Consider the following 27,773-nt stretch of genomic DNA (forward strand, 5'->3'; position numbering starts at 1 on the left):
GCAAATAAACACAAAATGACCATGAGCTTTCATGAATGCATTATAAATATAATGAAGAACCCTCTGTACTTACTCTGAAAAGATGGAGTCCCAAATAGAGCGATTGATGAATTGCTTCTTCATCAGTGTCCCGTAGAGAATACAAACGTAAAGCTGCTTCTTTCATCCTCTCAAAGTTTTCCCATGTGTACTGCTTCACGTTTCTCTCATCTATTCCTAAAGATGGTTCCAACTTTGGAAAGAAAGTGTAGTAATTTTAGTATTAGAAGTTTTAGTACTAATTTGTTCATGAGAAATAAGTAATAAATATTTATTAGAAAAAAAATTCATGTCATTGTTTATGCAATGTTGTTTCATGTCACGTTTATGCAACCTTTGAGTTGCTCGCGACATTTTGATCTATTTTGGGTGGAACATAAATCAAAATACAAACAGACCAAACAACAATATACTTAGTACATTGGTGGAAAAAAAAAAGCGTTAAAAATGTGAAAGGTTTCAGATTTTACATTACCCTCATAGGGTTTTTTTTTAACGTTTTGTGTGTTACTTTTATTTATTAAATATCACGTTCTTCGCACTTAAACCATAAAATTCAGTTCAACACCAATATCGCAAAATAGTTTTAAAATGAGCACATCTTTAGAATTTCCGATACCCAGTCTCACGCGCTGGAGAAAAAAATGTGTTTTCTGCACAACGTTGCCATGGCTCGCTTTGAAATCCTTGAGTTTATTAATCAAAAATTGGTTAAAATTTTACAAAATATGAAATCGATAATAAAACAAATTCCAAATTTTAAATTTGGGCTTCCAGATGTGCACATTCGCAGTAGGATAACGTCATTCAAAACTGGATGACTCTAGGTACCGTTGGTTTTTCACAATGCGAGAAACATATATACATTTATGCATATTCTTCATTATTTAATTTTTTTAAATGTAACACAGGGCGCTAATATTTGGTGGCAACTATTTGAAAAGTGATACGATAGGTTCACATTTGTCCTACCACATTTCATTTTGATTGTTTTATCAGGAACCTTAAAGTTGCATGTCTTTACTAACATGAATTGTTTTTCGTTTAGATGAAAACAAGCTTCATCCATCCCTTGTAAAGGACATAATCGTTGCACAGGAAGATCCGTTCACCCGCAGCTGTTTTCAGCTTCGTAACTTTAACACAATTATCTTAACTCTGAAGCAGTTCCATGACTCGAACCGAAGGCCAATGTAACCTAAGTTATCAAGTAAAGTAAACAATCCACCTAAGTAATTAAATAAAATAGGCGATCTACCTAAGTAATCAAATAAAAAAGGCAATCTACCTAAGTAATCAAATAAAATAGGCAATCTACCTAAGTAATCAAATAAAATAGGCAATCTACCTAAGTAATTAAAATAAAATAGGCAATCTACCAAAGTAATCAAATAAAATAGGCAATCTACCTAAGTAATCAAATAAAATAGGCAATTTACCAAAGTAATCAAATAAAATAGGCAATCTACCTAAGTAATCAAATAAAATAGGCAATCTACCAAAGTAATCAAATAAAATAGGCAATCAATCAAATAAAATAGGCAATCTACCCTAAGTAATCAATAAAGGTAGTCCATTAAGTAATCAAATAAAGTAGGTAGCATGCTTGATTTATTTGATTATTACGTTATTTACTTATACCTAACTAAACAAATAAAGTAAGCAGCAGGCTATCAGCCGCAAAAAAAGAAAGAAAAAGGGGGGCAGTTCTATATTTCCCATTCTACTGGGCTGATAGACGAAATTCAATACATTTTTCATGTCTCGAAGCCGTGACTTAGGATATGTATTAGATTTATATATAGCATTAATCTAACATAGGCATTTTGACACAAAATCGCACTTTTCCTAAAATAACATACCAATGTTTTTCCATATTTCGATTCTACGACTTAAATTATGCCAATTTGACAAGTTTCGGTAAAAATCGCACGAGTAGTTTTTAAAACATTAGCTCTCACAATTTTAGCTTCACAATATTAATTGAATTTGATATATATTTATTAATATCTCTTTTTTTATTAAACTTATTTTATTCTTCATTTCATATTTCGAAATTTAGGTTCATACGAAATAAAATTCCTTCAATTTTATGATTTACTTTTAAAATTTGTATTTTAAAATAATTTTTAAAAATTTATGGAAAAAAATTTTTAATTATAACCTATAAGATTTTTACCATCATCTTAATGTAGATGTATTTCTAAGCATACCTGCAAAAATGCCAAGTTTTTTTATTCAAAATTATCTAAGATACACGTGAATTTACATATTGGCTTGTTTTGAAGTTTGGCATATTTGTTATACGCGATAATAACGCCAGATGTGTTTTACACACTTTGTTAAAATTATTTGAAAGCATGAATGTGGTTTTTTTCCGCTCGTGTACAGTGAAGAACAGGAAAGGAAAATAGGTTGCTATAAATTAATAAGTTCGCCAAGTGCAAAGTGAAAAAAATTCGCGAAGATAAAATTTTCCATAAATTTCTCACCAAAAAATACAAAATTTAATATCTAGGCATAATTTGAGTCTTAGAATCGAAATATATATATATATATATATATATATAAAAACAAAGGCTTGTTATTTCGGAAAAAGTGCGATTTTGTGTCAAAATGCCTATGTTAGATTAATTTGCTATATATGAATCTAATATATATCCTACTACGCGCTTTCGAAACATGAAAAACGCAGTTTGAATTTCGTAAATCGGCCAAGTAGACCGGGAGATATAGAACTGTCTTTTTTTCCCCCGCATTTTATCTATATCACATTAGTAATTATATAATTAATTTGTTCAGTAGAATCAGTTTGCTTTATTAGATGTTTGTGTACTTTTCCATTTTGCAGGCGCAAGTGATAAAAGTCGCCAAAAAATTGTACAACCGATGCCAAACGAAATATCCTCGCTGGTAACCTTCTACGCCTCATTTTCAAAACAAGTCGCAGTCATTTCTTATCAGATAGATTGTTTCTTTCAAAACTGGCATACAATTAAATAGAATTTTTACCAGATAGTTCAATTTTATACCCTAAGGCCATTCGCGGTAATTAAGTCAATTAGGATGAAATCACACCGCTCACCTGAAGGCGAACATATAGAAAAGGCAAAGTCTAACGAGAATGCACTAGCGAAGTAAGCATCTGAATAAGCTATTCGTACGAATTGAAGTAATTCTTGCATTTAAACTTGGTTTTCATAAGATTTAATTTAAGATTTAACTTGAAATTAATGTAGATAATTACTGAGAGAATTAGACTTTTGTAGCGTACTTTACGTGAGAAGAGATCACTTGGGATCACGTGATATGAATGAATCAGGATGTTGAACCATGAGGGCATAGTCAATTCTTAAATGAATGTCTTTTTACAAAATTTTAAACGACATTAAAATTTTTATGCCTTCAAAATAAAAATTCGGTACAATTCGGTTTTGAGGGCCGTAAAAAATAGCCAAACTCTTGTTGATGCCAGTACTGCGAAAAATAAATGCGGCAACCCTAACGCAAGAAAGGAAATATAATAGTAAATAACTATCTAAGATTGGTGTTGTAATTTAGATGAAAGGTAAATTCCATACAATACTTTTTATTATTATTATTTATATAAAAAGGCTAAACATGACTGAATGGAAGCATAAGAGTAAATAACTATTTCAGATCATTATTATAATTTATATAAGAATTGCTAAACATAACTGAATGGATGCCTGCATCGCTATATCGATACAGACTTATCGCTAAAGCATAGTTTCATCTCGTTGGTTGTTCAAACATAATTTTTTATAATGAATGATGCCTTTTCTATGAAAACATTCTCGGTAAAGTGCAGAATCACCCACTTATTTGTTTGCCGCTTTTTACAAGGGTAAAAACAATTGCATTTTTGTCAATTTTCTTTTACTTTCTAAGAGAAAATAGGTCGATGTGTACACAGATAAAGTCAAGGGTGTGCTCAGTGCCATTTTTGTGCAATTCTGGGATTTTTTTTTAAGTGAAAATAGGTCGATGTGTACATGGATACCGAAGTATGTGCAATTCTTAAAAATGAGTCAAGCAGTGGGTGATTCTGCACTTTACTCAAAATTCTACTGCAGACTTTTCGTCTCGGGTAATTCCCAAGTTGTTAAATCCATAGGATATCAAAAAAGTATTTAAAAATTAAAATAATATTTCAATGGCGTCTTAAGAAATACATAACTATATAAACTTACTGCAATCTGAAATCAGCGCGTACACTAGATTTGGCGCTCTGTTAAATGGGCGCGTTTGCTAGATTTGGCGCTTTTGCGCATACATTTTCGCTGCAATTTTTTACGGTTCTCAAAACGGAATAGTACCAAAAATTCTTAGAGCTAACATTTGTTAACATTTTTTATGTGTATACTGCTTGTTGTCGCCAATAAAGTGTGCTTGGCGAGATTTGTGCCGGCGAAACTGAAAAGTGCCAATGTTTGTATGTACCTACCTTTAATATGTTAGCTGTGCTGTTCTCCGGATCTTCCTCAACTGTCAGCTTCAGTATGATATTGTGACCATAGCCTATCTTACGAAATTTAATGAGAAGGTCCATCCAGTCGAAGGCAGACGTATTCCATTTTTCTCCCATTGCTAACGGCCAGCCCCCAAGTTTATTTTCCAGAATCCATTTCAGAGAGTCATTGCCCATATATTCGTAGTGCTCTGCCGGTAGAAAAAGTTAAGGTAATTATTAATTTAATACACAGATAAATTAAGCATTTATTTATTTATTTATTTTCTGTTCATCTTACAAGCAAGTCTATCAGTTTATTGCTTCAATTTCGTTAAGATTTTCGAAAACGATAGTTGCATGTATTATGTAGCTTTTCTATTAAGACTTCCTTTGCGGTGCATTTAACAACCACGAGTTATCTCGTAGGTCGAAGTTTGTGTGTAGGCGCCAGTTACGAGTTAATTCGTAGAACGTTTTTGCTTTACCTACGCCATATATGATCAGACTAGAAACGAGAAAAAGTATACGAGAAACAAACATACATTCATTCATTCAACTCTTCATTATTTAATTTTTATTTCATTTCATTATCATGCAGATTCTTTCTTTAAATATAATGCAGAACACTAATATTTGGTGGCAACAATTTAAAAAGTGAAACGCCGTTTATAGTGAACCAACGCAAAATGCCAAAACGAAATTAATAGCTCTTCAGGACAAATTGCCCCTTTGGGGTAAAAATATTTAAAGTTTTACAAAATATGAAATAGACTTTGAAGACCAGATTCGGACTACCATGTGCTCATGTTCGGATGGAGGACTACGTTATACAAAATTTGATGGTTCTAGGTACCGTTGCTTTTTCACAGTGCAAGAAACACACATTCATGCAGTTTCTTCATTATTTAATCTCTTTTAATGTAATACATTCATCGGTTAACGAACAGTTCGGACTGCGAACAAATCGGACAGCAAACACTTTCAGGAAAGATTTGTGTGTTCGGATAACGAACACATATTCGGATAACGAACTAAAACGAATTCTGACGAACACTTCTCGTCTCTCAGAGCATAATGTGCAGGGTTGCAAACCACATGGACCAAAAATTATTTTTCATCTCTCTTGAATTATGTTGCTCGTCTATTAAACCGCAAAGGTCTATATTATATTGTAAAAAAATGTTTTTTCCATTAGAATATTTATAGCCAAAGTAGACCAAAAAACGAGGATGACATAGAAGAGCTCATAATGCAGCATGAAGATGTACTGACAACAGAAGAACAACAAAACTTGAATGAAGAACACCAAGAAACACAAGGAAATGTGTCTCCTTCTGAACAAGAGAAAGACGAAAGAGGACGAATACTGACATCAGCCATTAAAGATCTTTTGACGAAGTGGGACGATGACAGAGCAATGGTCTTAGAATGGCGCCCAAATCAAGCTGATGTCAATAGGGTTGGGGATCATTACAACGACAATGCTATTAATCACTTGCACCACATGACTTCCTTGTACGGAATATTAAATTATACGCATTTTTTCTTGCATTTCATTTAAACTTATTGGATTGAATTAAATCTACTTCGCCAACAGCGCATAAACCACAATAGAATAAATGCATTCTTTAAAATTCACTCTGTTTGTTTACCATAGCGACACTCTGCCGCTAGGTTCACTTAACAGTATTATATTTCGTTCATATTATAACTCAGAATGCACAAAATTGATATCATTTAAAGAATTATCTAATCGTTGCCACATGTTCTATTCAAATACTATAATAAAGCTAGAACGATGTATAGAAGAAATTAAGCAAATAAGACAAAAAAGAAACAGTTTTTCACAGACGATTGAGTATTTCTCATTCAATTAATTCAATTCTCAGTTCGCGACAAGGCAAAAATACATAAAAACTCCAAATATCTGTATTAAAAATTACGAAGTAAATCTTAAACACTTATTTCCTGGAAAAAATTCCAGAAAGGATTAAGCATGATTTAATTAGCAATAATAAATGAAGGCGTTATCTTTGTTGTTGTCTAAGTTTCTCTAGATTGGCAACAAATCCACTAGTCTGCTGTTTCAAATGTAAATAATCAATGGCCGCTATTAAAAAAAAATTAACGGCACTTAAACAACTTAAATTGTTGATAATTCTAAAAATATTGCATACAGATTTACTAAAGGCATAAAAACCTTAACCGGAAGATAAGAACAACATAATACAATCATTTTTAAAACACAAAATGTACAATTTACAGACATGTAAGTGTAAAGAAACTCAGATCACTGAGCCGGGTGACAGAGTGGATATATACATAAATATATTTATATAGGTTTGGTGCGGCCGATTGCAACCAAAATACGAGGTGCACATCTGCATGTTATAGCAGTCCTATATACAGAATTGCAACGTTCTGAGTCTACTCGTTTTTGAGTAATGCGAGTACGTACATATGTTCGTACAGACGCAATGAAAAATTTTTTTGAGACTTCATTTTAAAGCAGTTTTATAATTTTTTTTGGAGGAAAAGAGTCTTTTATTCTGTTCTTACGTACAGATATTACCCCAAAAAAAAAAAAAAAAAAAAAAAAAAAAAAAAAAAAAAAAAAAAACCATCATTAAATTGCATTCGATAGCGGTCAAAATGGATATTTTCGTTGAAATATGCTGCCTGAAACTTTTCGCGATTACAATACTTTCTTTTTACTTCGTACAAGGAAGTAAAAATGAAAAGGACTGATTAATATGCAAAGCTATATGCATGTATTATTTTTTTAAATAAACTTACTAACAAATTATACATCTTTTTTTTAATTCAATTTTTAGGGTCTCCAAAACGAATTAATCGATTTCATAAAAAATTCTATGGTAAATCGATGATCGGTTAACGAACAATTCGGATAGCGAACATAGTCCTGTAACAGATTATATTCGTTAGCCGATCACCCACTGTATTTGGCGGCAACAATTTGAAAAGTGAAAAGGACGTTTGTAGTGAACCGACGCAAAATTCGAGACTGTTTCGAGACCAATAGCCCTTCTATGTTAATAAGATTTTTGTAGCATTATTTGATTTATTTTCAAAAATAAATGTTAGGTACAGCGAAGAGTATGTTTCGCTACAGGTATTTTCTTTGCATCTGTCGGTAGATTACTGTTTATTGCAAATTTCATGCATTGTTTAGGTCATAATTTTGATTGAACAACTCTTTCAGTTGAAAGAATATAATCGTAATTTTAGCTTTTAGAACGCGCAGCTTTTAACTTAGAAGATGAGCTAAGGGCAATAACCACACTGCGATTTGGTCTGTGACTATGTTCGAATGGATACTATTCTCGGCTTAAACACTGCAACTCACCTTTTCGATGAGGTGTTTACAATATTTCCTGGTGTTATGTCTTCTTCTGTCAAAAACTCAATTACGAGGCGTATTCGGAAACTAAGTACCGTTTTGAAAAAAAAAAAAAAAAATAGTAAAACGAATTTTTCGAATCCAATTTTATTTTTACATGAAACTACATGTCTTAGACTATTTTTCAACATAGTTTCCGCCAATGATCAAACACTTGTCATAGTGGGTGACCTGTTTTTGTATACCATCATCAAAGAAACTTCCCGCCAGTTTCGATAACCACGACTCCACAGCATTTTGAACTTTTATTTTTTCGGAGAATGAGTGTGTCTCCACTCCATCGATTGTTGTTCCGATTCTGGTGTGAAATGACACACCCAAGTTTCATCACCTGTCCCAATTTGGTTTAAAAAGTTTTCTCCCTCATCACTGGACCGCGTGAGAAATGTCAGGGCACTACCAAATCGCTTTGTTTTGTGAACATCAGTGAGGATTTTTGGAACCCATCGGGAACACCGTTTGCGATAATTCAAGCGGTCAGACACAGTTTCGAACAAAACAGTACGTGAAATTTGTGGAAATGCCTCTGAAAGAGTTGTCATTGTGAAGCGTCTGTTCTCATGAATTGCTTCATCAACTTTCCTTACCAAATCATCGGTAACAACAGAAGGTCGACCACTCCAAGCCTCGGCGTGGACATTTGTTCGACCTGCATTAAACATTCTTTCCCACTTTCTCACCATTCCATCACTTATCGCGTATTCACCGTAAACTTCTGTCACTTGACGATAAATTTCGGCCGCTTTAACATTCCTCGCGTTCAAAAATTTAATCACGGCACGAATCTCACAGTCAGCGGGAGAACTAATTGTCTTAAACATTTTGAATGTGCACAGCAAATTGAAAACACAACATAGAGCAACCAAAATGGCGACAATTGAAAGTCAGTGAACAAGAAAGACTATTGCGCATGCGCGGGACGCCTACCACAACGCTGCGACGGCGCTAGAGTGAAACGGTACTTAGTTTCCGAATAAGCTACGTACGTGAGGACACGTGATGTTTTCCATATTATTAAATATCACAGTCTGACAACAATTTAGAAAGGTTGTCAAAAATCAAACCATGTATCACTAGCCTATAAAGTACTCCAGTCAACTATAACGTAAAACGTATAGTAACTCTTTTCGTCCAGAAACATCATCAAGAGAAAAGCATTCTCATTATTTATTGAATTTTTATAGATAAATAACTAATGAAAGAATAAACTCATATAAGACTTACCAACGAGCATACAAGACCGAAACAGCTTTTTTAACTTGATAATATAATCAGGTGTGTTTTCATCCGGATGTTTTTGTAAAATATCTAGAATTGAAAACAAAGATACAAATTTCAACATCGTTTCTTTAGATGTAGTATATTTTCTTTTCATATAACACCCGTGTTATCTGTCGGAAGTCTATATACAATTGTACACGAAGAACGCAAAAGTTTACATGTTTAAGAAAAGTTTCTCATATTGTGCAACAAAATAATTATTTAAAAATCATCAAAGAAGTATCAATAAAATAGAGCTTAAAGAACTTTTTTAACGACGACAGGAGTATTTTGTAAAACTCAACTATATAATTTTAATTTTACTTTAAATATTGCGAAGCAATATTTCACGTTACGGTGAATCATCGGTTCACGAATGGAATTTGCTCCAGAAGGTCGTTTGTCTCCTTGAATATTCGTAAATTGAAACTATTTTCCACATAGGAACAAAAATAAAATAGATTAATTGCAAACTTTTAACAACAACATTCTGAACATAAGTTTATAGTGTTATATAAGTGCGAAGAACATGATATTTAATAATTAAAGGTAACACAGAAACGTTAAAAAACGCCCCTTTGGGCGTAATATAAAATCTGAAGGTTTCAGATTTTTATTTATTATTTTTTTATATAGTTTGGTTCGACATCAAAAGACTGCAGAAAGTCAGCGTAAACTTCCTTGCGGCAAATGACTGGAAGCATAACTACGTACATTAAAAACGGTAACTGACAATCAATTAAGTGGAAGAGTATGGTATATTCCAGTGGTGCCCAAAACCTTTGGCCTCTCGCGAGCACATTTTCAAAACATCAACATTTTTGTTAAGCATATTTCCAATCTTCTGTGATATACCTGAAATATTAATTTCGGCAAATGCGTTTGAGATGAATAACAATATTGGTTGAACTTTACGGAAATCAGAGAAGCGGAGTTTAAAATTATTTTTCAGTGCATTTAGGTTTTCCGAATATTTCTCTGTTTCAATTGCTTTGTGGTTATTAATATGGCTTGAGAAATTCTGAAAATGGGTGAAATTTGTTTCTTTCATCTGACTTATCCACAAATTTAACTTTATCTGAAAAGCAGTTACAGTCCCAGTCAATTAAAAAAGGGTTTATTCTTTTTCCTGAAGATCTTCGTTCAGTTTAGCTGTTATATCCGTGAGAAAATACAGATCGGATAACAAATTATTATCGTGCAATTCTTTATAACTTTCGTTTCCGGATTCCCAAAACTGCTTTATTGGCGAAAGAAGTTCTACAAATCGTTGAATACTTTCCCCTGAGCCATCTAACATCGGAATGAACCAATAAGATTCCATGTTCGCTATCAAGTGCATCAAACAGCAATCAGTTATTTAATAGCGTCTTGCAAGATATCTCTGATGACTATAAATGCTTACTATGTTTTAACAATTAAGAAATATCAATGAATGGTTATTTTTAAAATATTTTTTGTTCGTAGTACCTAATCGAGCTGGCGAGCACATACAAAACGATCGGCGAGCACAAGGTTGGGCACCGCTGGTATATTCTGTTACGCATTTTTCTTCAAGTTTAATGCATAGGAAATGCTCATAATAAGCTCTCATTAATTTCTTCAAAAGATAGAAACAATGGACAGATTTTATACGTCTCTATACGTTTTATGTATGATCATCAAAGCGGCACGTAAAGATGTAATCTTTTCCGAACAATGATTTAATTTCTTCAAAAGATAGAAACAATGGACAGATTTTATACGTCGCCATACGTTTTATGTATGATCATGAAACCGGCACGTAAAGATGTAATCTTTTCCAAACAATGATTTAACAATGATTTAATTTCTTCAAAAGATAGAAACAATGGACAGATTTTATACGTCGCCATACGTTTTATGTATGATCATGAAACCGGCACGTAAAGATGTAAGCTTTTCCAAACAATGATTTAACAATGATTTAATTTCTTCAAAAGATAGAAACAATGGACAGATTTTATACGTCGCCATACGTTTTATGTATGATCATGAAACCGGCACGTAAATATGTAAGCTTTTCCGAACAATGATTTAACAATGATTTAATTTCTTCAAAAGATAGAAACAATGGACAGATTTTATACGTCGCCATACGTTTTATGTATGATCATGAAACCGGCACGTAAAGATGTAATCTTTTCCAAACAATGATTTAATTTCTTCAAAAGATAGAAACAATGGACAGATTTTATACGACGCCATACGTTTTATGTATGATCATGAAACCGGCACGTAAAGATGTAATCTTTTCCAAACAATGATTTAACGCCAAAAGTGTCCGAACCCGGAAAAAGCATAACATTTGTTACATCGATATTCTTTTCTTTTATTTGCCTATCTAAAATACTCTGTCTAAAATAACCCGCAAAGTAAGAAACTTAATAGTTTTTGGAGATTGTTAAACTGTCTGTGATTAATGAAATCTTGCTAGTTGAAGGCAATGTTATTTCACATCTGAAATGACTGCAACTGAAAATGAAAATTTGCTTCATTACCTTTGAGCTTCGAGTTGAGTTGACCTTCAGCGTCAGAAAGGATGGAATCATAAGGACCGTAATGGTTCTGTATCCAACCACCACAGGCAAATTTATGAAAATCTTTGCAAGGATTTACTGTTTCATCTAAATTTCTTTTGATATTGGCAGCTGGAAGAAAAATGGAAAATCATCAGTTAAGAAAACTGACTCGTTTTAAACTACTTTGTGAAATTTTTAGAATACCAGAAAACACTGAACTTGCATTGTGAAGAATAAAAGATTACACTTTTAAAGACTTAATAATCTAAAACAGAAATTAAAGATTACAATTAATAGCAGTTACACTGAAGTGGTCATAAACTTGATTATTATCGTCTCTAGTAGACGGCTTAGAGTTTCATGATGGACAATGAGGAATTTGTTGCAAATTTTGTTCTTTCTTGGTACGAAATACTCAACATGTACGAATAACCATGCACCATGTCTACAAAATTATTTACCCAGCCTTTATTTTTAGCAAATATTGGTCGCAAACGTCTACTTTCAACTACAAGATTTCGCCCACCAGCGGCCGAGCGGTAAAATCGCTGAACACTGGTAGTTCGGTCCGAGGTTCGAATCCCGCGAACGGGCTGGCTGCATGGGCGTTTTCGTGGTTTTCCCCATGTGTAACGTGTATACGAGCCAGTTTCCCTTAGAAAGTCCTCCACGAAAGGCATCCCACCCCTTAGGCAGATAGCCCTAGTGTGCTTTGCCGTATTCTCAATACACACACACTCAACTACAAGAAATGTTGCAAATGCATTTAGCCATTTTTATTTCTTTGTACGAAATAAAGGAAGTAATGTAATCACGAAAACGTCGAGGTGAATCATAGATTCGATAGCAGTCAAAATGGATATTTCAGTGAAAATATCTATTTTGACTGCTATCGAATGCAATTTAATGATGTTTTTGCGTAACATCTGTACGTATGGACAGAATAAAGGACTCTTTCTCCCAAAAAATTATAAAATGGATTTAAAATGGATTCAAAAGCGATTTTTTCGCAGCGTCTTTATGTACGTATGTGTTTGTATCTCGCATAACTCAAAAACGAGTAGCCTCAGAACGTTGAAATTTTGTACATAGGACAGCTATAGGATGCAGTTGTGCACCTCCCTTTTTGATGGGAATCGGCTGCACTAAAGGTAAATAAATATATATATAAATATACCCCTTCTGTTACTCGGCTCCGTGAGCTCTTCTTTTTTTTATTCTTATATGTTCGTAAATTGTGCATTTTTTGCTTTAAAATGATTGAATTAGGTTGTTCTTATCGTCCGGTTAAGGTTTTATGCCTCTAGTTAACCTGCATGCAATATTTGTAGACTCATAAACAATTTAAAAGTTGTTTAAAAAATGAAATGCAGAAAAAAATGCGTATAATTTAATATTCTGTGCAAGGAAGTCACTTGGAGTCACAATCAGATTTTTAAATCTAAGAAAGTGAGTTCTGTAAACATAACGGAATTTACCATTCCGCATGATCCCCGGTCCCTATAATTATAATGGGGTAAACTTTATGCTCCTTATTAAAAATAAAATAAAACAAAAAATTTTTGTTCGATGAAAATGAGAGAGATATTTAATTCCAAAATCTGGATACTTGACATCATTTCCCACTTGCCGTGACGGGTGGTTTAATAAGTACAATAGAATCATTTAGAGCTTAATTCTTTTTTTTTTCTCTGAAATGTTATTCAATGATATTTTTTGTAATTCCCTAGCGTAAAATATTCTTTAGTTTATAATTTTACTTTAATTTCTAGATCGAATGAGCTTCCCACTCTCTATAGTTTTACGTAGAAAAAATTTATACCTATTATAAAAAATTATATTAAAAAAGTGAATATTATACGACAAAAATTGACCCAGATATTTAATCTTAAAACTTGAGCTCATATTAAGGGGCAGCACAGGAAGAGTGAAATGGTAATTTGCACGCACTTGTATGTCCAGTATCAGTTTAAAGAAAGATTTTTGGTGTAATAGATCAAACGACTATGCAGGTTACCATGAAAAGCCTTGATGAATATAATTTGTATTTTCAAAAATGAGACCGTATTCACACAATCTTAGAGAATTTATGTTCCATAAAACATGACAGACTTATACATTTAGCGCATAACCAACTCGTAGCATTATTTGCATAAATAAAAAAAGCTGAATGTACACCATATAACTTTCTTGTACGGAATATTAAATTATACGCATTTTTTTACTGTATTTCATTTAAACTTATTTCCTCGAATTTCATTAGAGAAATATTTCTCATTCAATTAATACCGTTCTCACTTCGCTGCAAGGTAAAATTATTTTCATTAAAAATTGGAAGATATAGAAAAACATAAAACACCAAATACAGTTAAAGCATTTAAAAAAATTTTTATTAAAATTACAGATTCTAAGCAAAAACAACCAATTGGGCCAGCAGACGCGAAAAAAGTTACTAAACCACTCGGCAAAAAGACACTGAAGGTGCAGAAAGAATTAATCCACTATTCTGCTAAGTTTCAAATGTAAACAAATATGGCTGCTTTGGTAAAAAAAAAAATTACGCCTAGGCGCAATTAAACAAGTTTTAAATCGTTGATAATTCTACAAATATTGTATGCAGAATAACTAAAGACATAAAAACCTTAACCGAAAGATAAGAACAACATAATTCAATCATTTTTAAAGCAAAAAATGCAAAATTTACCAACATATAAGAATAAAAATATTGAGTCGTGTAACAGAGTGGGCATACATATACACTGAAGTGACAAAAGTCATGGGATAGCAATATGCAAATATACAGATGGCAGTAGTATCGCGTAGAAAATGTATAAATGCGAAGTGCTTTGGCGGGGCTTTCATTTCTGTTCAAGTTATTCATGTGAAGAGGCTTTGACATGATTATGGCCGCACGACGAGAATAACCAGACTTGGAACGCGGAATGGTAGTTGGAGCTAGACGCATGGGTCATTCCATTTCGGATATCGTTAAGGAATTCAACATTCCGAGATCCACCGTGTCAAGAGTGTGCTGAGAGTATCTAATTTCAGGCATAACATCCCACCATGGACAGCGCAGTGGCCGACCACCTGCACTTAACGACCGAGACCAGCGACGTCTGCGTAGAGTTGTCAATGTTCACAGACAAGGAACACTGCGTCAAATAACCGCAGAAATCAATCTGGGACGTACGAGGGACGTGTCCGATAGGACAGTGCGGCGAAATTTGTCTTCCTTGGGCTATGCCAGCAGAAGACCAACACGAGTGCCTTTACCGACAGCACGACATCACCTGCAGCGACTCTCGTGGGCTCGTGACCATATCGGTTGGTCCCTAAACGAATGGAAAACCGTGGCTTGGTCAGATGAGTCACGATTTCAGTTGGTAAGAGCTGATGGTAGGGTTCGAGTGTGGCGCAGACCCCACGAAGCCATGGACCCAAGTTGTCAACAAGGCACTGTTCAAGATGGTGGTGGTTCCATAATGGTCTGGGCTGTTTTACATGGCATGGACTCGGTCCTCTGGTGCAACTGAACCGATCATTGACTGGAAATGGATACCTTCAGCTACTTGGAGATCACTTACAGCCATTCATGGACTTCACGTACTCAAACAACGATGGGATTTTTATGGATGACAATGCGCCATGTCACCGGGCCACAAATGTTCGCGATTGGTTAGAAGAACATTCTGCAGAGTTCCAGCGAATGATCTGGCCACCTAGATCGCCCGACATGAATCCCATCGAACATTTATGGGACATCATCGAGAGGTCAGTTCGTGCCCAAAACCCTGCACCGTCAACACTTTCACAATTATGGACGTCTATAGAGGCAGCATGGCTCAATATTCCTGCAGGAGACTTCCAACGACTTGTTGAGTCCATGCCACGTCGAGTTGCTGCACTTCTACGAGCAAAAGGAGGACCGACAAAATATTAGGAGGTATTCCGTGACATTTGTCACTTCAGTGTATATATTTGGTGCGGCCGATTGCTACCAAAAGTGGAGGTGCACAACTACATGCTATAGCAGTCCTATATACAAAATTTCAACATTCTGAGATTACTGGTTTTTGAGTTAATACGTGCATACAGACGCCACGAAAAAATCTCTCTTGAATCCATTTTAAATGACTTTTATAATTCGGTTGGGGGAAAAAAGTCTTTTATTCTGCCCTTTCAGTACAGATGTCACGTAAAAACATTGTCAAATTGCATTCGATAGCGGCTAAAATGAATATTTTTGTTGAAATATGGTAACCGGAATTTTTCGTGAATACAATACTTCCTTTACTTCGTATAAGGAAGTGAAAATGGAAAATATTTCCATTTTAATAAATTATTGTATTAGTTTCTACTTCTAAAGTAATAAAATTTCACGATAATATTTATAACATAATTTTAGCTTTCGAAAATTGTAAATTACTTATGTGAAAATGCGTTCCATACAGAAACTGCAACAAAATTTTATATTACACATTAATAAAGAATATTACGTACTTTTTTTTTTTTTTCGGTGGGAGATTGTTACAGTGTAACACAGTCCATTAATCTATACAAGGTCAGATGTGGTGGTCTCTTTATTATGGAGGCACCTAATAGGTGGACCAACATTGTCTCCTATGAAGGGGACAGACAGTTACAACCATGCCTTCTCCGGGATTCGAACGGAAGCCGTATATTACGCACTAATAAATCACAAAATGAATGAATGATATTTAAGAGGAAAAAAATTAAATCCAAATTATTCTAATTTATTTACTAATCCACATGCCAAAACGAGTAGGAAATGATTTCAAATATTTGAAATTTTGAAAATTAAACATCTCGGTCAATTTTGGTTGCACGGAATTAAACTTTTTTATGTTTTATTTTTTCAAATGATAATAACATTTTCCTCATTATACTTATATGGGCAGTAAGGGGAGGTAGATTGCGTAAAGTTATATTTCGACTTTTTAAAATTTAAAAATACCCAAGCTAAAATATTTTTAATCATTTAAAATATTTCTGCAGTTGGAAATATGTATTTAGGACCAAATACTCCCAAAACATAAAGGCCACATGAAAATCATGACATAGCAAAATGTTTCAGAACGCGATGCATATTGATATAATATTTCGAGCTGAAGACTTTTCTCTGAATGTAAATGTTACCCGAAAGCTTGAATTTGCACTTCATGCTTTATAAGGATCACATGTCATCTTATTAGCAGTTTAAAGGAATTGAATTCTTATATTTTGCTACACGAGGTAGCATGGTACATAAAGAGAGTTATAATTAATAGAGAGACTTATAAAGAGAGTTATACACTGCTGGCCATCCAAAATTAAACACAAAGTTGCTCCTGCCCACCAGTCCTTCGCTCCTGCATCCACCGATTACATACACTGCTCGACATTGAAAATGCAACACCAAGAAGGAGTGGTGAGAAAGTGATGAAATTTTGGAAGAAGACAGAGACAGCAAACAGCAATTAGTGATCTTTATTTAAAAATGATAGTCAGAATACAGAGCGAGAACGGCGTAGTAGGATGCAACATGCGACGGGGGACGTGGGCACCACCCCTCCACCATAGGTTAATTGGTGTAGCGCCACGTCCACCTTATCTAGAGAGAACCTTGAGGCCACAATAGAGCCTCGCACGGGACGACCAGACGCAGCGCCCGATTCATCCCGGCGGCGGCCCTACCGACCAAAACTGCTCCCGGGAGTTCACTCTCGTCCTACCGCCCAGGCCCAGTGTTTATTGACTTTACATAAGACAAATACATGGCCATACAAGGGCTGCTGCTTCTTGACATGCCAGGGTCACATAAATCACAAATTTAACACAGACTATCATAAATGTAACACAGCGTACATTTGCATTATTATAAAAATTATACATATAATATTTGAACATTAGATTCTGCCTAGGTTAGATTAGAACAGCGATTCTGCCTCGGTCGAACTCAAAAATGTGCTCTAATGATGCTCGTGTTTTTCTACGAGGCTGTACTGAAGCTGGACACACACAAAAAAAAAAATCTCACGACAGAACAATTCACATTATTCAAAACATCAATCTTTCCCTTTATATATGGATTATAAGGAGCGTTGCAGTCGCCCATGATGTGCTCGGCCACTGTAATCATGATCATTTGCAATGTAGGGTCATTAGGTTATGTTTTGAAGCAGAAGGATGTGAAAAATGTGCAATGCCTTCGCGGGGACTCGAACTTCAACCTCTCGAACACAAGCCGAATGTGCTACGATGGCAATGTTAGAGAGTTGTTACAGTAAAAACTGTTAATGGTTACTTTAAGAGACGTGTAGTAAACCTTTTACCACTGCCATTGCATCGGGAATGATCTATTGTTAATGCAATGGCAAGGGTGGGAGTTAATGTTGGATGTATATTTAATACATTTCTTTTTTTCTTTGTATATTTTATTTTCTCACTGCTTAATTTTATGCTATGATTTACAATAATCTTGTTTCTGGCAACATGCTTTATTTTACTATTAAGTTTGTGTGAATGGCAACAGTCGTTCATGTTTATGTTTCAGTAGAATAGCGTACTTAGCCGCACTGCGGTTCAGGCAATTTTTCTCTTAAATATTTCATGTTTTTAGAAATCAATAAGGTTTTTATACAAAGCTGATGCTTTTTAGTTCAAGGCAACTACTGGAGGGAGGGAGAAAATAACTTATATACTCCCTTTTAAAGGGCGAGATCCGATCGCCAAATCTTGGTGGTGACGAATTATCCTCCGCCACCTTTTAGTTCGTGCGCCACTGTTGAGATATTAAATTATTCTGAAGCAGAAGGCATGAAAAATGCGCAATACCCTCCTCGGGACTCGAACCTGGACCTCTCGAATACGCGTCGAGTGTACGACTGTTACACCACGAAGGCATACTGGAAGGATGAAGAGCATATTCCATGGTGGTATAAACATGATGCAAAGTTTCATGCTGTTTGAGTGCTTCCTTTACGGTGTTGCGTTTTGGATGGTCAGCAGTTTAATTTTCTTATTCGCACATTTTAAAATTAATATAAATACTCGATGTTTCTAGTTATTGATAGCGTGGAAATAGTTTATCATTGTCGTAAGGTTTAAGATCTGCATATAGCGCTTAAGTCTAATAAAGGGTTATTCAAAAAGAAAGAGCAGATTGCAAACATGTATTTCTTCCAAACTACAAAAGATAGAAACATGATTCTAACGTTAATGGATAGAGAAAAGTGTACAATTTAGTACGGGTTCCAATCATGGCCGCATTGGCACTGTTGTTTGTTCTGGTATTTTTGCTCGGTTGGTAGTCTGTAGTGAAATGGCGGCGACATCACAGCAGAAGTCGGTACTTTTCCGTTTTGCCGGGGCGAGCGATAAAGTCGCCAATAATGGTACAACCGATGCCAAACGGAATATTCTCGCTGGTAACCTTTTACGCCACATTTTCAAAACAAATTGCAGCTTTTTCTTATCAGATTGATTGTTTCTTTCAATACTGGCATATAATTACATAGAATTTTTATCAGATAGTTCAGTTTTATGTTTAAGGCCATTTTCGGTAATTAAGTCAATTAGGATGCAATCACATCGCTTACCCGAAGCCGAAAATATAGAAAAGGTAAAGTCAAGGGTTAAATTCATCAATTCTAATGAAATGCATTAGCGAAGTAAAGTACTGCAGTTTTACATAATTTCTGAGTAAGCTATTCGTACGGATTGAAATATTTCTTGCATTTAAACTTGTGTTCCAAATTAAGATTTAACTTGAAATTAATGTAGATAATTACTGAGAGCATTAGATTTTTGTAGAGTAGTTTACGTGAGATGAGGTCGCTTGGAATCACGTGATATGAACCGGCGAATCAGGATGTTGAACCATGAAAGCATAGTAAATTCTCAAATTAATGTTTTTTACAAATTTATTGTCTTTATTTATTGGCTTTTTATAAAATTTTAAGCGATATTTAAATGTTTATGCCTTCAAAAAAAGAATTTTTAGAACTAACATTTTTTTAAATATTTTTTATGTGTATACTGTATGATGTCGCAAATGAAGTCTGCTTGGCGAGATTTGCGCCGGCGAAACGGAAAGGTACCCAGAAGTCTTTTTGTTTTCTACAATTGGCAAACTAGAGTCCATTGTTGCAGTTCAGCGAGCATTTCGCCGTCAATTTAATAAACAACCACCGCGTCATAAGCAAATTTACGAGTGGCATCGAAAATTCGTAGAAGATGGTTGCATCTGCAAAGGGTGTGGTGTGGTGTATTTAATTATGGCAAAGCACACTAGGGCTATCTGCCTAAGGGGAGGGATGCCTTCGTGGAGGACTTTCTAAGGGAAACTGGCTCGTATACACGCATCTGCAAAGGGAAAAGCACGGGACGTCGACGCACATCGAACGAGAATGTCGAGCGTATTCGTACACTTTAGGAAAGGAGCCCAAAGAAATCCACACCGCGAGCAAGCAAAGAACTTAAAATTCCTCAACCAACGGTATGGCGAGTTCTAAAACATCGTCTGCATATGAAGCTATACAAACTGCAGTTATTGAATGCATACATTAAATGCATACCATAATTGTAAACTTTTCTCTATCCATTAACGTTAGAATCATGTTTCTATCTTTTGTAGTTTGGGAGAAATAAATGTTTGAAATCTGCTCTTTCTTTTTGAATAACCCTGTATATTGTATATACTCGAAGAGAAGTATATTAATGTCTTAGAAACTTGACGTGCTATCGATGATATTTACTTAGACTTATAATGAACATGCATATTTAAATGATTTTATATGAAATTTTAAGCCCTTTCATGAGCAAAATGGGGGATCATGTAATGAATTACCAATCAATCTCAGGAAAAAAGGAATCTTCATACTTCTTTTGTTCTTTTATTGTACGCATCTAACATAAGGTATCATTATAAGGACGCAGCCCCGATCCTTCTAGATGGCAGTATTATCGAAAAAAGGGACTGTCCAGTAAAAACAAATATAATAAAAAGATTTAAAGTTCAAAATCTGAGTCTCAGTGTTGATTGCCAAATCCATCTTTGTTCGTCTTTATAATCTTTATTATTGTCTTTGCAAAATCTTTCAAATTCCAATAGTTCCTTTTAAAATCTTCCTTAAACTTCTTACCATATTTCTCTCTTGCACTCCGGGTAAGCGTACGTTTATTGACGAAGTGCCTGGCATCGTACAATCTTCAAACTATACTATAAGATGAGAATATTCACATAAACAATTTTATGTGAACGTTCAATGTGCCAAACAGTATGCCTGCGGCATTCAAATTCCATCAGAAGCTTCTCTTTGTCCCTTGAAAGGTTAGGTTATTTAATTACGGGAAAGCCTCGAGGGCTATCTGCCTAAGGGGAGGGATGCTTTCGTGGAGGACTTTCTAAGGGAAACTGGCTAGTATACACGTTACACATGGGGAAAACCACGAAAACACCCATGCAGCGAGCTCATTCGCGAGATTCGAACCTCGGACCGAACTACCAGTGTTCAGCGACTTTACCACTCGGCCGCTAGTGGGCCGCCCTTGAAAGGTGTTATGGAAAAGTGAGCAGGGTTACTATAACATTTGGTTCCTTTAATTGGTTCGGTTTATTGAGATTACGGCAAAGCACACTATCTGCCTAAGGGGAGGGATATCTTCGTGGGGGACTTTCTAAGGGAAACTGGCTCGTATACAAGTTACACATTGGGAAAACCACGAAAACGCCCATGCAGCCAGCCCGTTCGCGGGATTCGAACCTCGGACCGAACTACAAGTGTTCAGCGACTTTACTGCTCGTGGGCTTGTCTTCCTTGAAGTGCCACTATAAATTTCAAATATTACAGAGTCACAGCAGAGCATGTATCACGTGTACTTTCAACATGATTAACAGCAATGAGGAAATAAATTGTAATTGTTTTCATAATCAGTTGATATTAAATGAATTAACAATGCTGTTCGAAAGAAATTATCATTGAATCATGAGGAAAACAAACTTTGTGAACAAAGTATAAATCAGTTTAGAAAACACATTTTATTTGAAACATACATAGTATCATACATATTTTAATTTATGAATTAAATTATGGGTGACAATGCATAGATGTCAGTAAAGGGACTAATAAATTTAAAGTAAAGCACCTATCAACCTTCACTTTTATTTTATTGAAAAACTGCAAATATTTCGAGAGAAAAATTTACGAAGTCGCTCTCCTTCCAGAAATAAACAGGTATTGCCATTAAAATTATTTTAAATTAAAATTATTTCTAAATTAAAAAAATAAGTATCCAGCCCATTGCGCAGTGCTTTATCGCCTCGAAGATAAAGATTAAATTAAATCGGATTAATTAGTTAACGACAAAACACACGAAGGAGACTTGCGGAATGGAAAAGATGCCTCCGTGGAGGACTTTCTCGGGAAAAGAACCTTGATACACAATGTTTAGTGGATTTACCCGCCTGATCACTATTTGGCTTTCTTGAATAAAAAGCACTCTGTGTTTGCTTCCCACGGAATGAATGAATTTTATATGAAAAAGCAACATTAATGTGAAACTTTATTCTGCTTAGTATTAAAAACTTATTTCCCGAAATCAGAAAATTTAATCTGATATATTCACAATCTGGCTCTAAAACCTTTTCCCGGGGGGGGGCTGGGACATATATGTCTTATGCATTGACTGCATTAAAAGTCTCAAGGACTTTAAGACCACTTTAGAGAATTAAAAAATAAAGTGGAATGGAATACGGAAAAAACTATCACATCGTTTTTCTTTACTTTCCTGCCTGAATACTTATTTAAAAGGCGAAAATGAATGGAAAATTAATGTCTATAGCCCACGCGAGAAGGTTTTAAGAACCTAAAAATGGAAATGGAGGAAAAAAACTTGCATTCAAAGACACCTCAAGAATCTGAGAATATATCGCTATCCACAGAGCCCCATTTTAGAATACCATACGCGTGCAAATTAAATCATGGAGCCTTGAAGACAGATATCTATAAACAAGAGTCGAAACAGAAAATTGCATGCTTTCATCACAAATGCATTTGTGATGCAATCTGTACAGTTTAAGGCCACCAGCGGCCGAGCGGTAAAAGCCGCTTAACACTGGTAGTTCTGTCCGGGGTTCGAGTCCCGGCGAACGGGCTGGCTGCATGGGCGTTTTCGTGGTTTTCCCCATGTGTAACATAGATACGAGCCGGTTTCCCTTAAAAAGATCTCCACGGGGCATCCCTTCTTTTCCATGTAGTACCTAAGAGCGGAGCACGTAATAAGCCAAAAAAAAAAAAAAAAATCTGTACAGTTTGCAACATTTGTACATTTTCTTTTACAAAATAATTGCTTTTAGTGCAGAAAACTCAAGAATCTCTCTTTTATTAATAAGGAATGTTATGGAAACTAAATCTGAATGTTACCTGCTGTTAGGCAACCTTGCGATTGGCAGATGTCTGTCTTGGAGTCGATGGACAATGAACTGCTTTGGGCCAAAGAATGATCAGCATCATGTCCTGAATCTGGAAGAGAATACGTGAATATTTTTTGAATTGCAGTTAAATAAATGCACGTCAATGCAAATGTTCACAAGAAAAAAAAAAAAATCTTATGCGGATATCCCATGACTTTCTTTCACAGCCTTAGATACTATTACAAATTTTTGCGGCATTTCATTTACACTTACCTTCTCGAATGATTTTAACATGATTAACCGATCCTTCGAAGCAAGCTAAAATGACACCAAAAACTACAAATTCTGAAATTAAATATCCCGCTCAATTTTTTCCATATGGGTCTCAACTTCTCGCATTTTTAGTTTCTCATTGGTACAAACATTCATAACCAGTATAGGAACCAGTACAGAGGCTGTTCACACATTTTTTAGACGATGTATATTGTATTCCCAAAACTAAATTACATAAAATTCCTGTGTTTTAAATGTTGTATTTGACATCCCTTATTCTGAACTATCTTTCGACACCTCTTTTTCCAAGATAATTATGCCTTTTGAAGTGGCAGAAGAGCTATTCTATCCCATTCCTCCCGAACAGCTTTCCAGAGTCCTGTTAGGGTTTTCGGGCAACGTTTGGATAATGCAGTTTTTAAAAGTCCGAAAGCACAAAAATCCATAGATGACACATCGGGAGATTTAGAAGGGATATCAGTGAAAGGTATGGCCTTCATACCAGTTTTTTGTTCCATTTCTTTTAGGAAATTTACAGTGGATTTTGATGTGTGACTGCTGGTTTTGTCCTGATGGAGTCTCACAGATGGATGGCACTGTGGGTACAGCGATGGTATTTCATTCAGAAAAATAGGCGATAAAATATGTTCCTGATAGTATTTGTAGTTCATCTTGACATTTTTTTGCACTCTCTTTATTCTTAACTTTCCATTATAAGAAAAACCAGCAACAATCATGAATCCCTTAGAAAAACTTTCTTTCGGATTCTTTGAACCATGTACTTAAAATTTTTTCTCCCCTTTTATGATAATAAATGGCTCTTTTTTTTGTTACAATCATTTAAATACACCCATCCTTCATTTATTGTCACAATTGTTTCCCATTTTTCTTTGGATAAGTGTTTCTCATATAGAATTCTGCAGCGCGTCCTGCGTCGAGCGTTATGCTTTGGAAGAAGACGATGCACATTGCGTTTTTTCGCTTTCTTAAGATTTAAATCAACGTTTATCATTTTGTTTACAGTGGACACCGAGCATTTTAATGATTTTGAATCTGTCCTTTGACTAGGGGGATTTTCTTTTAACATTAAACAACGTACCTTTGCAATAGTCGAAGATGTCCGTTTTTTCCTTGGATACTTGTTTGGAATTTTTGTCCCACTTGAGGCTCCAATTCGACGTATTTTTCCTTTCTTGTTGATGATATTACCTATCGACGCATTAGATATCACAAAACCATGACTCTCGCATCGTTTTTGGATAACGGAGTATGCCTATTTCTTCTTCGGAAAGAGAGTAAATGTAGCCTTCGAACCACTGCTTTGTTAAATTCGCCATCTTGAATAAAAACAAAACTTTCAAGCCACAGACGATAATTTTTGACTTTTAAAAACATAGTACAATTGCAATTACTTCTTTTGCAGGAAACGATTTTTTATTACCGCTTATCAAAATCGTCTAAAAATGTGCCAACAGCCTCTGTATTCATAACGGGTATAGAAACCAGGAGATTCCATTAAAAGTTAGATTTTACTATTTATCCAAAATTAATATTAGTATTAGCCCAAAAGGGCGGTATCTCAGAAGGGCTATTAATTTCGTTTTGGCATTTTGCGTCGATTAACTTTCTACGTTGATTCACTTTTCAAAATATTTTCACCAAATATTACAGCTCAGTGTTTTTAATTAAGAAAAATTTAATTATTAAAGAAAAATTGTTAAAGAAATTAAACAATGAAGAATCTGCATAAATATATGTATGTTTCTCTCATTGTGATAAAACGACGGTACCTAGAGCCATCCAAGTTTGAATAACGTAACCCTCCACTGAATATGGGCATCTGGAAGCTCTAAGTTGAAATTTGTTTTATTATCTATTCCGTATTTTGTCAGACATTAAAGAATTTTTGATTAAAAAACTCAAGGATTTCAAAGCGGGGAATAACAACACTGCACGGGAAAAAAAAAAAAAAATTTCGCGTAGATTCTTAAATATTAGTTTTTTTTTAAATGCAGGGCTCTAATATTTGGTGGCAACAGTTTGCAATGTGGTTACCATTTTTACAGAATCTTAGCAAGATTTTGACGAGATATTTCGGTTCATTGGAAATTCAATCTTGGTAGCTGCTTTAACAAAGGAGTACTGGACATTTTTGGATTATTTAGATTAACATTCAAGGGTTATCTCCCTAAAGCAGTGGTACCCAACCTTTGGCCTATCGCGAGCACATTTCCAAAACATCAACATTTTTGTTAAACATATTTCCAATCTTATGTGATACATCTGAAATATTAATTTCGGCAAATGGGTTTGAGATGAATAATAATATTGGTTGAACTTTATGGAAATTAGAGAAGCGAAGTACAAAATTATTTTTCAGTGCATTTAGATTTTCCGAGTATTTCTCTGTTTCAATTGCCTTGTGGTTATTAATATGGCTTGATAAATTCTGAAAAATGGGTGATTTTTTTCCCCCTTTCATTTGGTTTCTCCACAAATTTAACTTTACCTGAAAAGCAGTTACAGTCCCAATCAGTTTTTTTTTTTTTCCACTTTTCCCTGTAATCTTATGCGAACAGGCTGGCTGCATGAGCGTTTTCGTGGTTTTCGCCATGTGTAATGTGTATGTTACAGTAAAACACCGAAATCTGGAGAATGTCGACTTTCACCGGTGAATGTCAACATTCACATAGTCTTTTGATGCATGTCCGAAATATTTTCCAAATACTCTTATTTCTGACTTACACCGGTCAATGTCGACATTCACCATGTACTAATGGTGAATGTTGAACATGTAACAACATTATATTTTCTTCTGCGTTATTCAGTCGCGAATAAATTCACTTGGAACTTGAAATAAGAACTTAAGAACAGGAGAACCTAAAACACACAATACATTCAAAATGAGAAAGGAAAATAATAGAAGTTAAAAACTTACTTAATTATACAGTACGTTCTAAAGGAGAAAATAAAATAACAGTCATAAAAAACTTACTCAATTATGTGATTCAAATCTTATTTATTGCAACAACTTAAACTATTATGGCACTTTATGACCTCTCTTTTCGACTTTCACCACAGCATATCTGTGATTGTCGACATACACCGGTGAGGGTCCGAATATGCAAGAACGTAGTACAATATTCGATCTTTCACCGACGTATTTGTGAATGTCGGCATTCTCCAATTTCGGTCTTTCATGGTAACATGTATACGAGTCAGTTTCCCTCAGAAAGTCCTCCACGAAGGCATCCCTTCCCTTAGGTAGATAGCCCTAGTGTGCTTTGCCATGATTAAATAAACCAAACCAAACTAACCAACCCTGGAATCTTCGTTCAGTTTGTTCAGTTTCGCTGTTATATCCGTGAGAAAATACAGATCGGATAACCAATTATTACGACCCAATTCTTTATAACTTTCATTTCTGGATTCCCCAAACTGCTTTTTTGGCGAAAGAAATTCTACAAATCGTTGAAGTACTTTTTCCTTGCTGAGCCATCTAACATCGGAATGAAGAAATAAGATTCCATGTTCGCTCTCAAGTTCGTCAGTCAAACAATCAATTATTTTATAACGTCTTGCAAGATATCTCTTATGGCTATAAATGCTTACCATATTTTAACAATTATTTTAACATATTAATTAAGAAATATAAAGGAATGGTTATTTTAAAAATATATTTTGGTCATAGTACCTAATCGGGCTGGCGAGCACAAGGTTGGGCACTACTGCCCTAAAGGATGGTGCATTTTAGTGGCTACTTTATGAAAAGAAACGGGCTCTTTCACTGTAAATCCCATGCAGTCAGCCTGTTCGCCGAGATTGAAGCTCGAGTCAAACTACTGGTGTTCTACGATTTTACACTTGGCTGCCACATCTGGGATAAGTTCTAGGCAATATGTCAGTACCTGATAAAGGATGTTATTTTAAATAATCAGATATTTTGAATTTAATGTTAAGATACATGCATTTTTTTTTTATTGTACCTAAAAATTTTCCTGCTCTTTTAAGACTACATTTACATTAAATGCGTATGTAAATAATCCTGTAAACTTCAAAAACAGCTTATCGGATATCTCTGAAATGAGATAATAATATCACATAGGTTTGGGATTATTTTTTAAAATTATTTCAAGTGAAAAAGTAAAGTTTCAGATTCTTACGGCAAAGAGAAATTACGTTGTTCCAAACAGAACGTTGTTCCGAATTTACGTTGTAACTTAATGCATCTGCAAACAGATTTAACGCGATGCCATCCGTCCAAACGGTTAGCGTCGCTGACTGCCGTGCCGAAGGGTCCGAGTTTGAATCCCGGAGAAGGAATGGATGCTTGTAAATGTACAGTATCCA

At 34.9% G+C, this 27,773-nt stretch overlaps 1 protein-coding gene across 1 annotated transcript in view; it reads right to left on the bottom strand.

The window, feature by feature from the left end:
* The window catches only part of LOC118198488 (neprilysin-2-like), a 93,030-nt gene that overhangs the window by 56,486 nt on the left and 8,771 nt on the right, over positions 1-27,773 (bottom strand). The window contains exons 2-6 of the mRNA XM_085821453.1: positions 23,424-23,495; positions 23,161-23,259; positions 11,714-11,863; positions 4,508-4,722; positions 74-232 (exon numbers count right to left, since the gene is read on the bottom strand). Of these exons, the coding sequence (XP_085677579.1) occupies positions 74-232; positions 4,508-4,722; positions 11,714-11,863; positions 23,161-23,259; positions 23,424-23,495 (695 nt within the window). The remainder of the gene's footprint in view (positions 1-73; positions 233-4,507; positions 4,723-11,713; positions 11,864-23,160; positions 23,260-23,423; positions 23,496-27,773) is intronic.

This window comes from Stegodyphus dumicola, chromosome 7 (assembly GCF_044657685.1).
Source record: "Stegodyphus dumicola isolate Sdum_Otavi_A_Nest chromosome 7, ASM4465768v1".
NCBI classification, from domain to species: Eukaryota; Metazoa; Arthropoda; class Arachnida; order Araneae; family Eresidae; genus Stegodyphus; species Stegodyphus dumicola.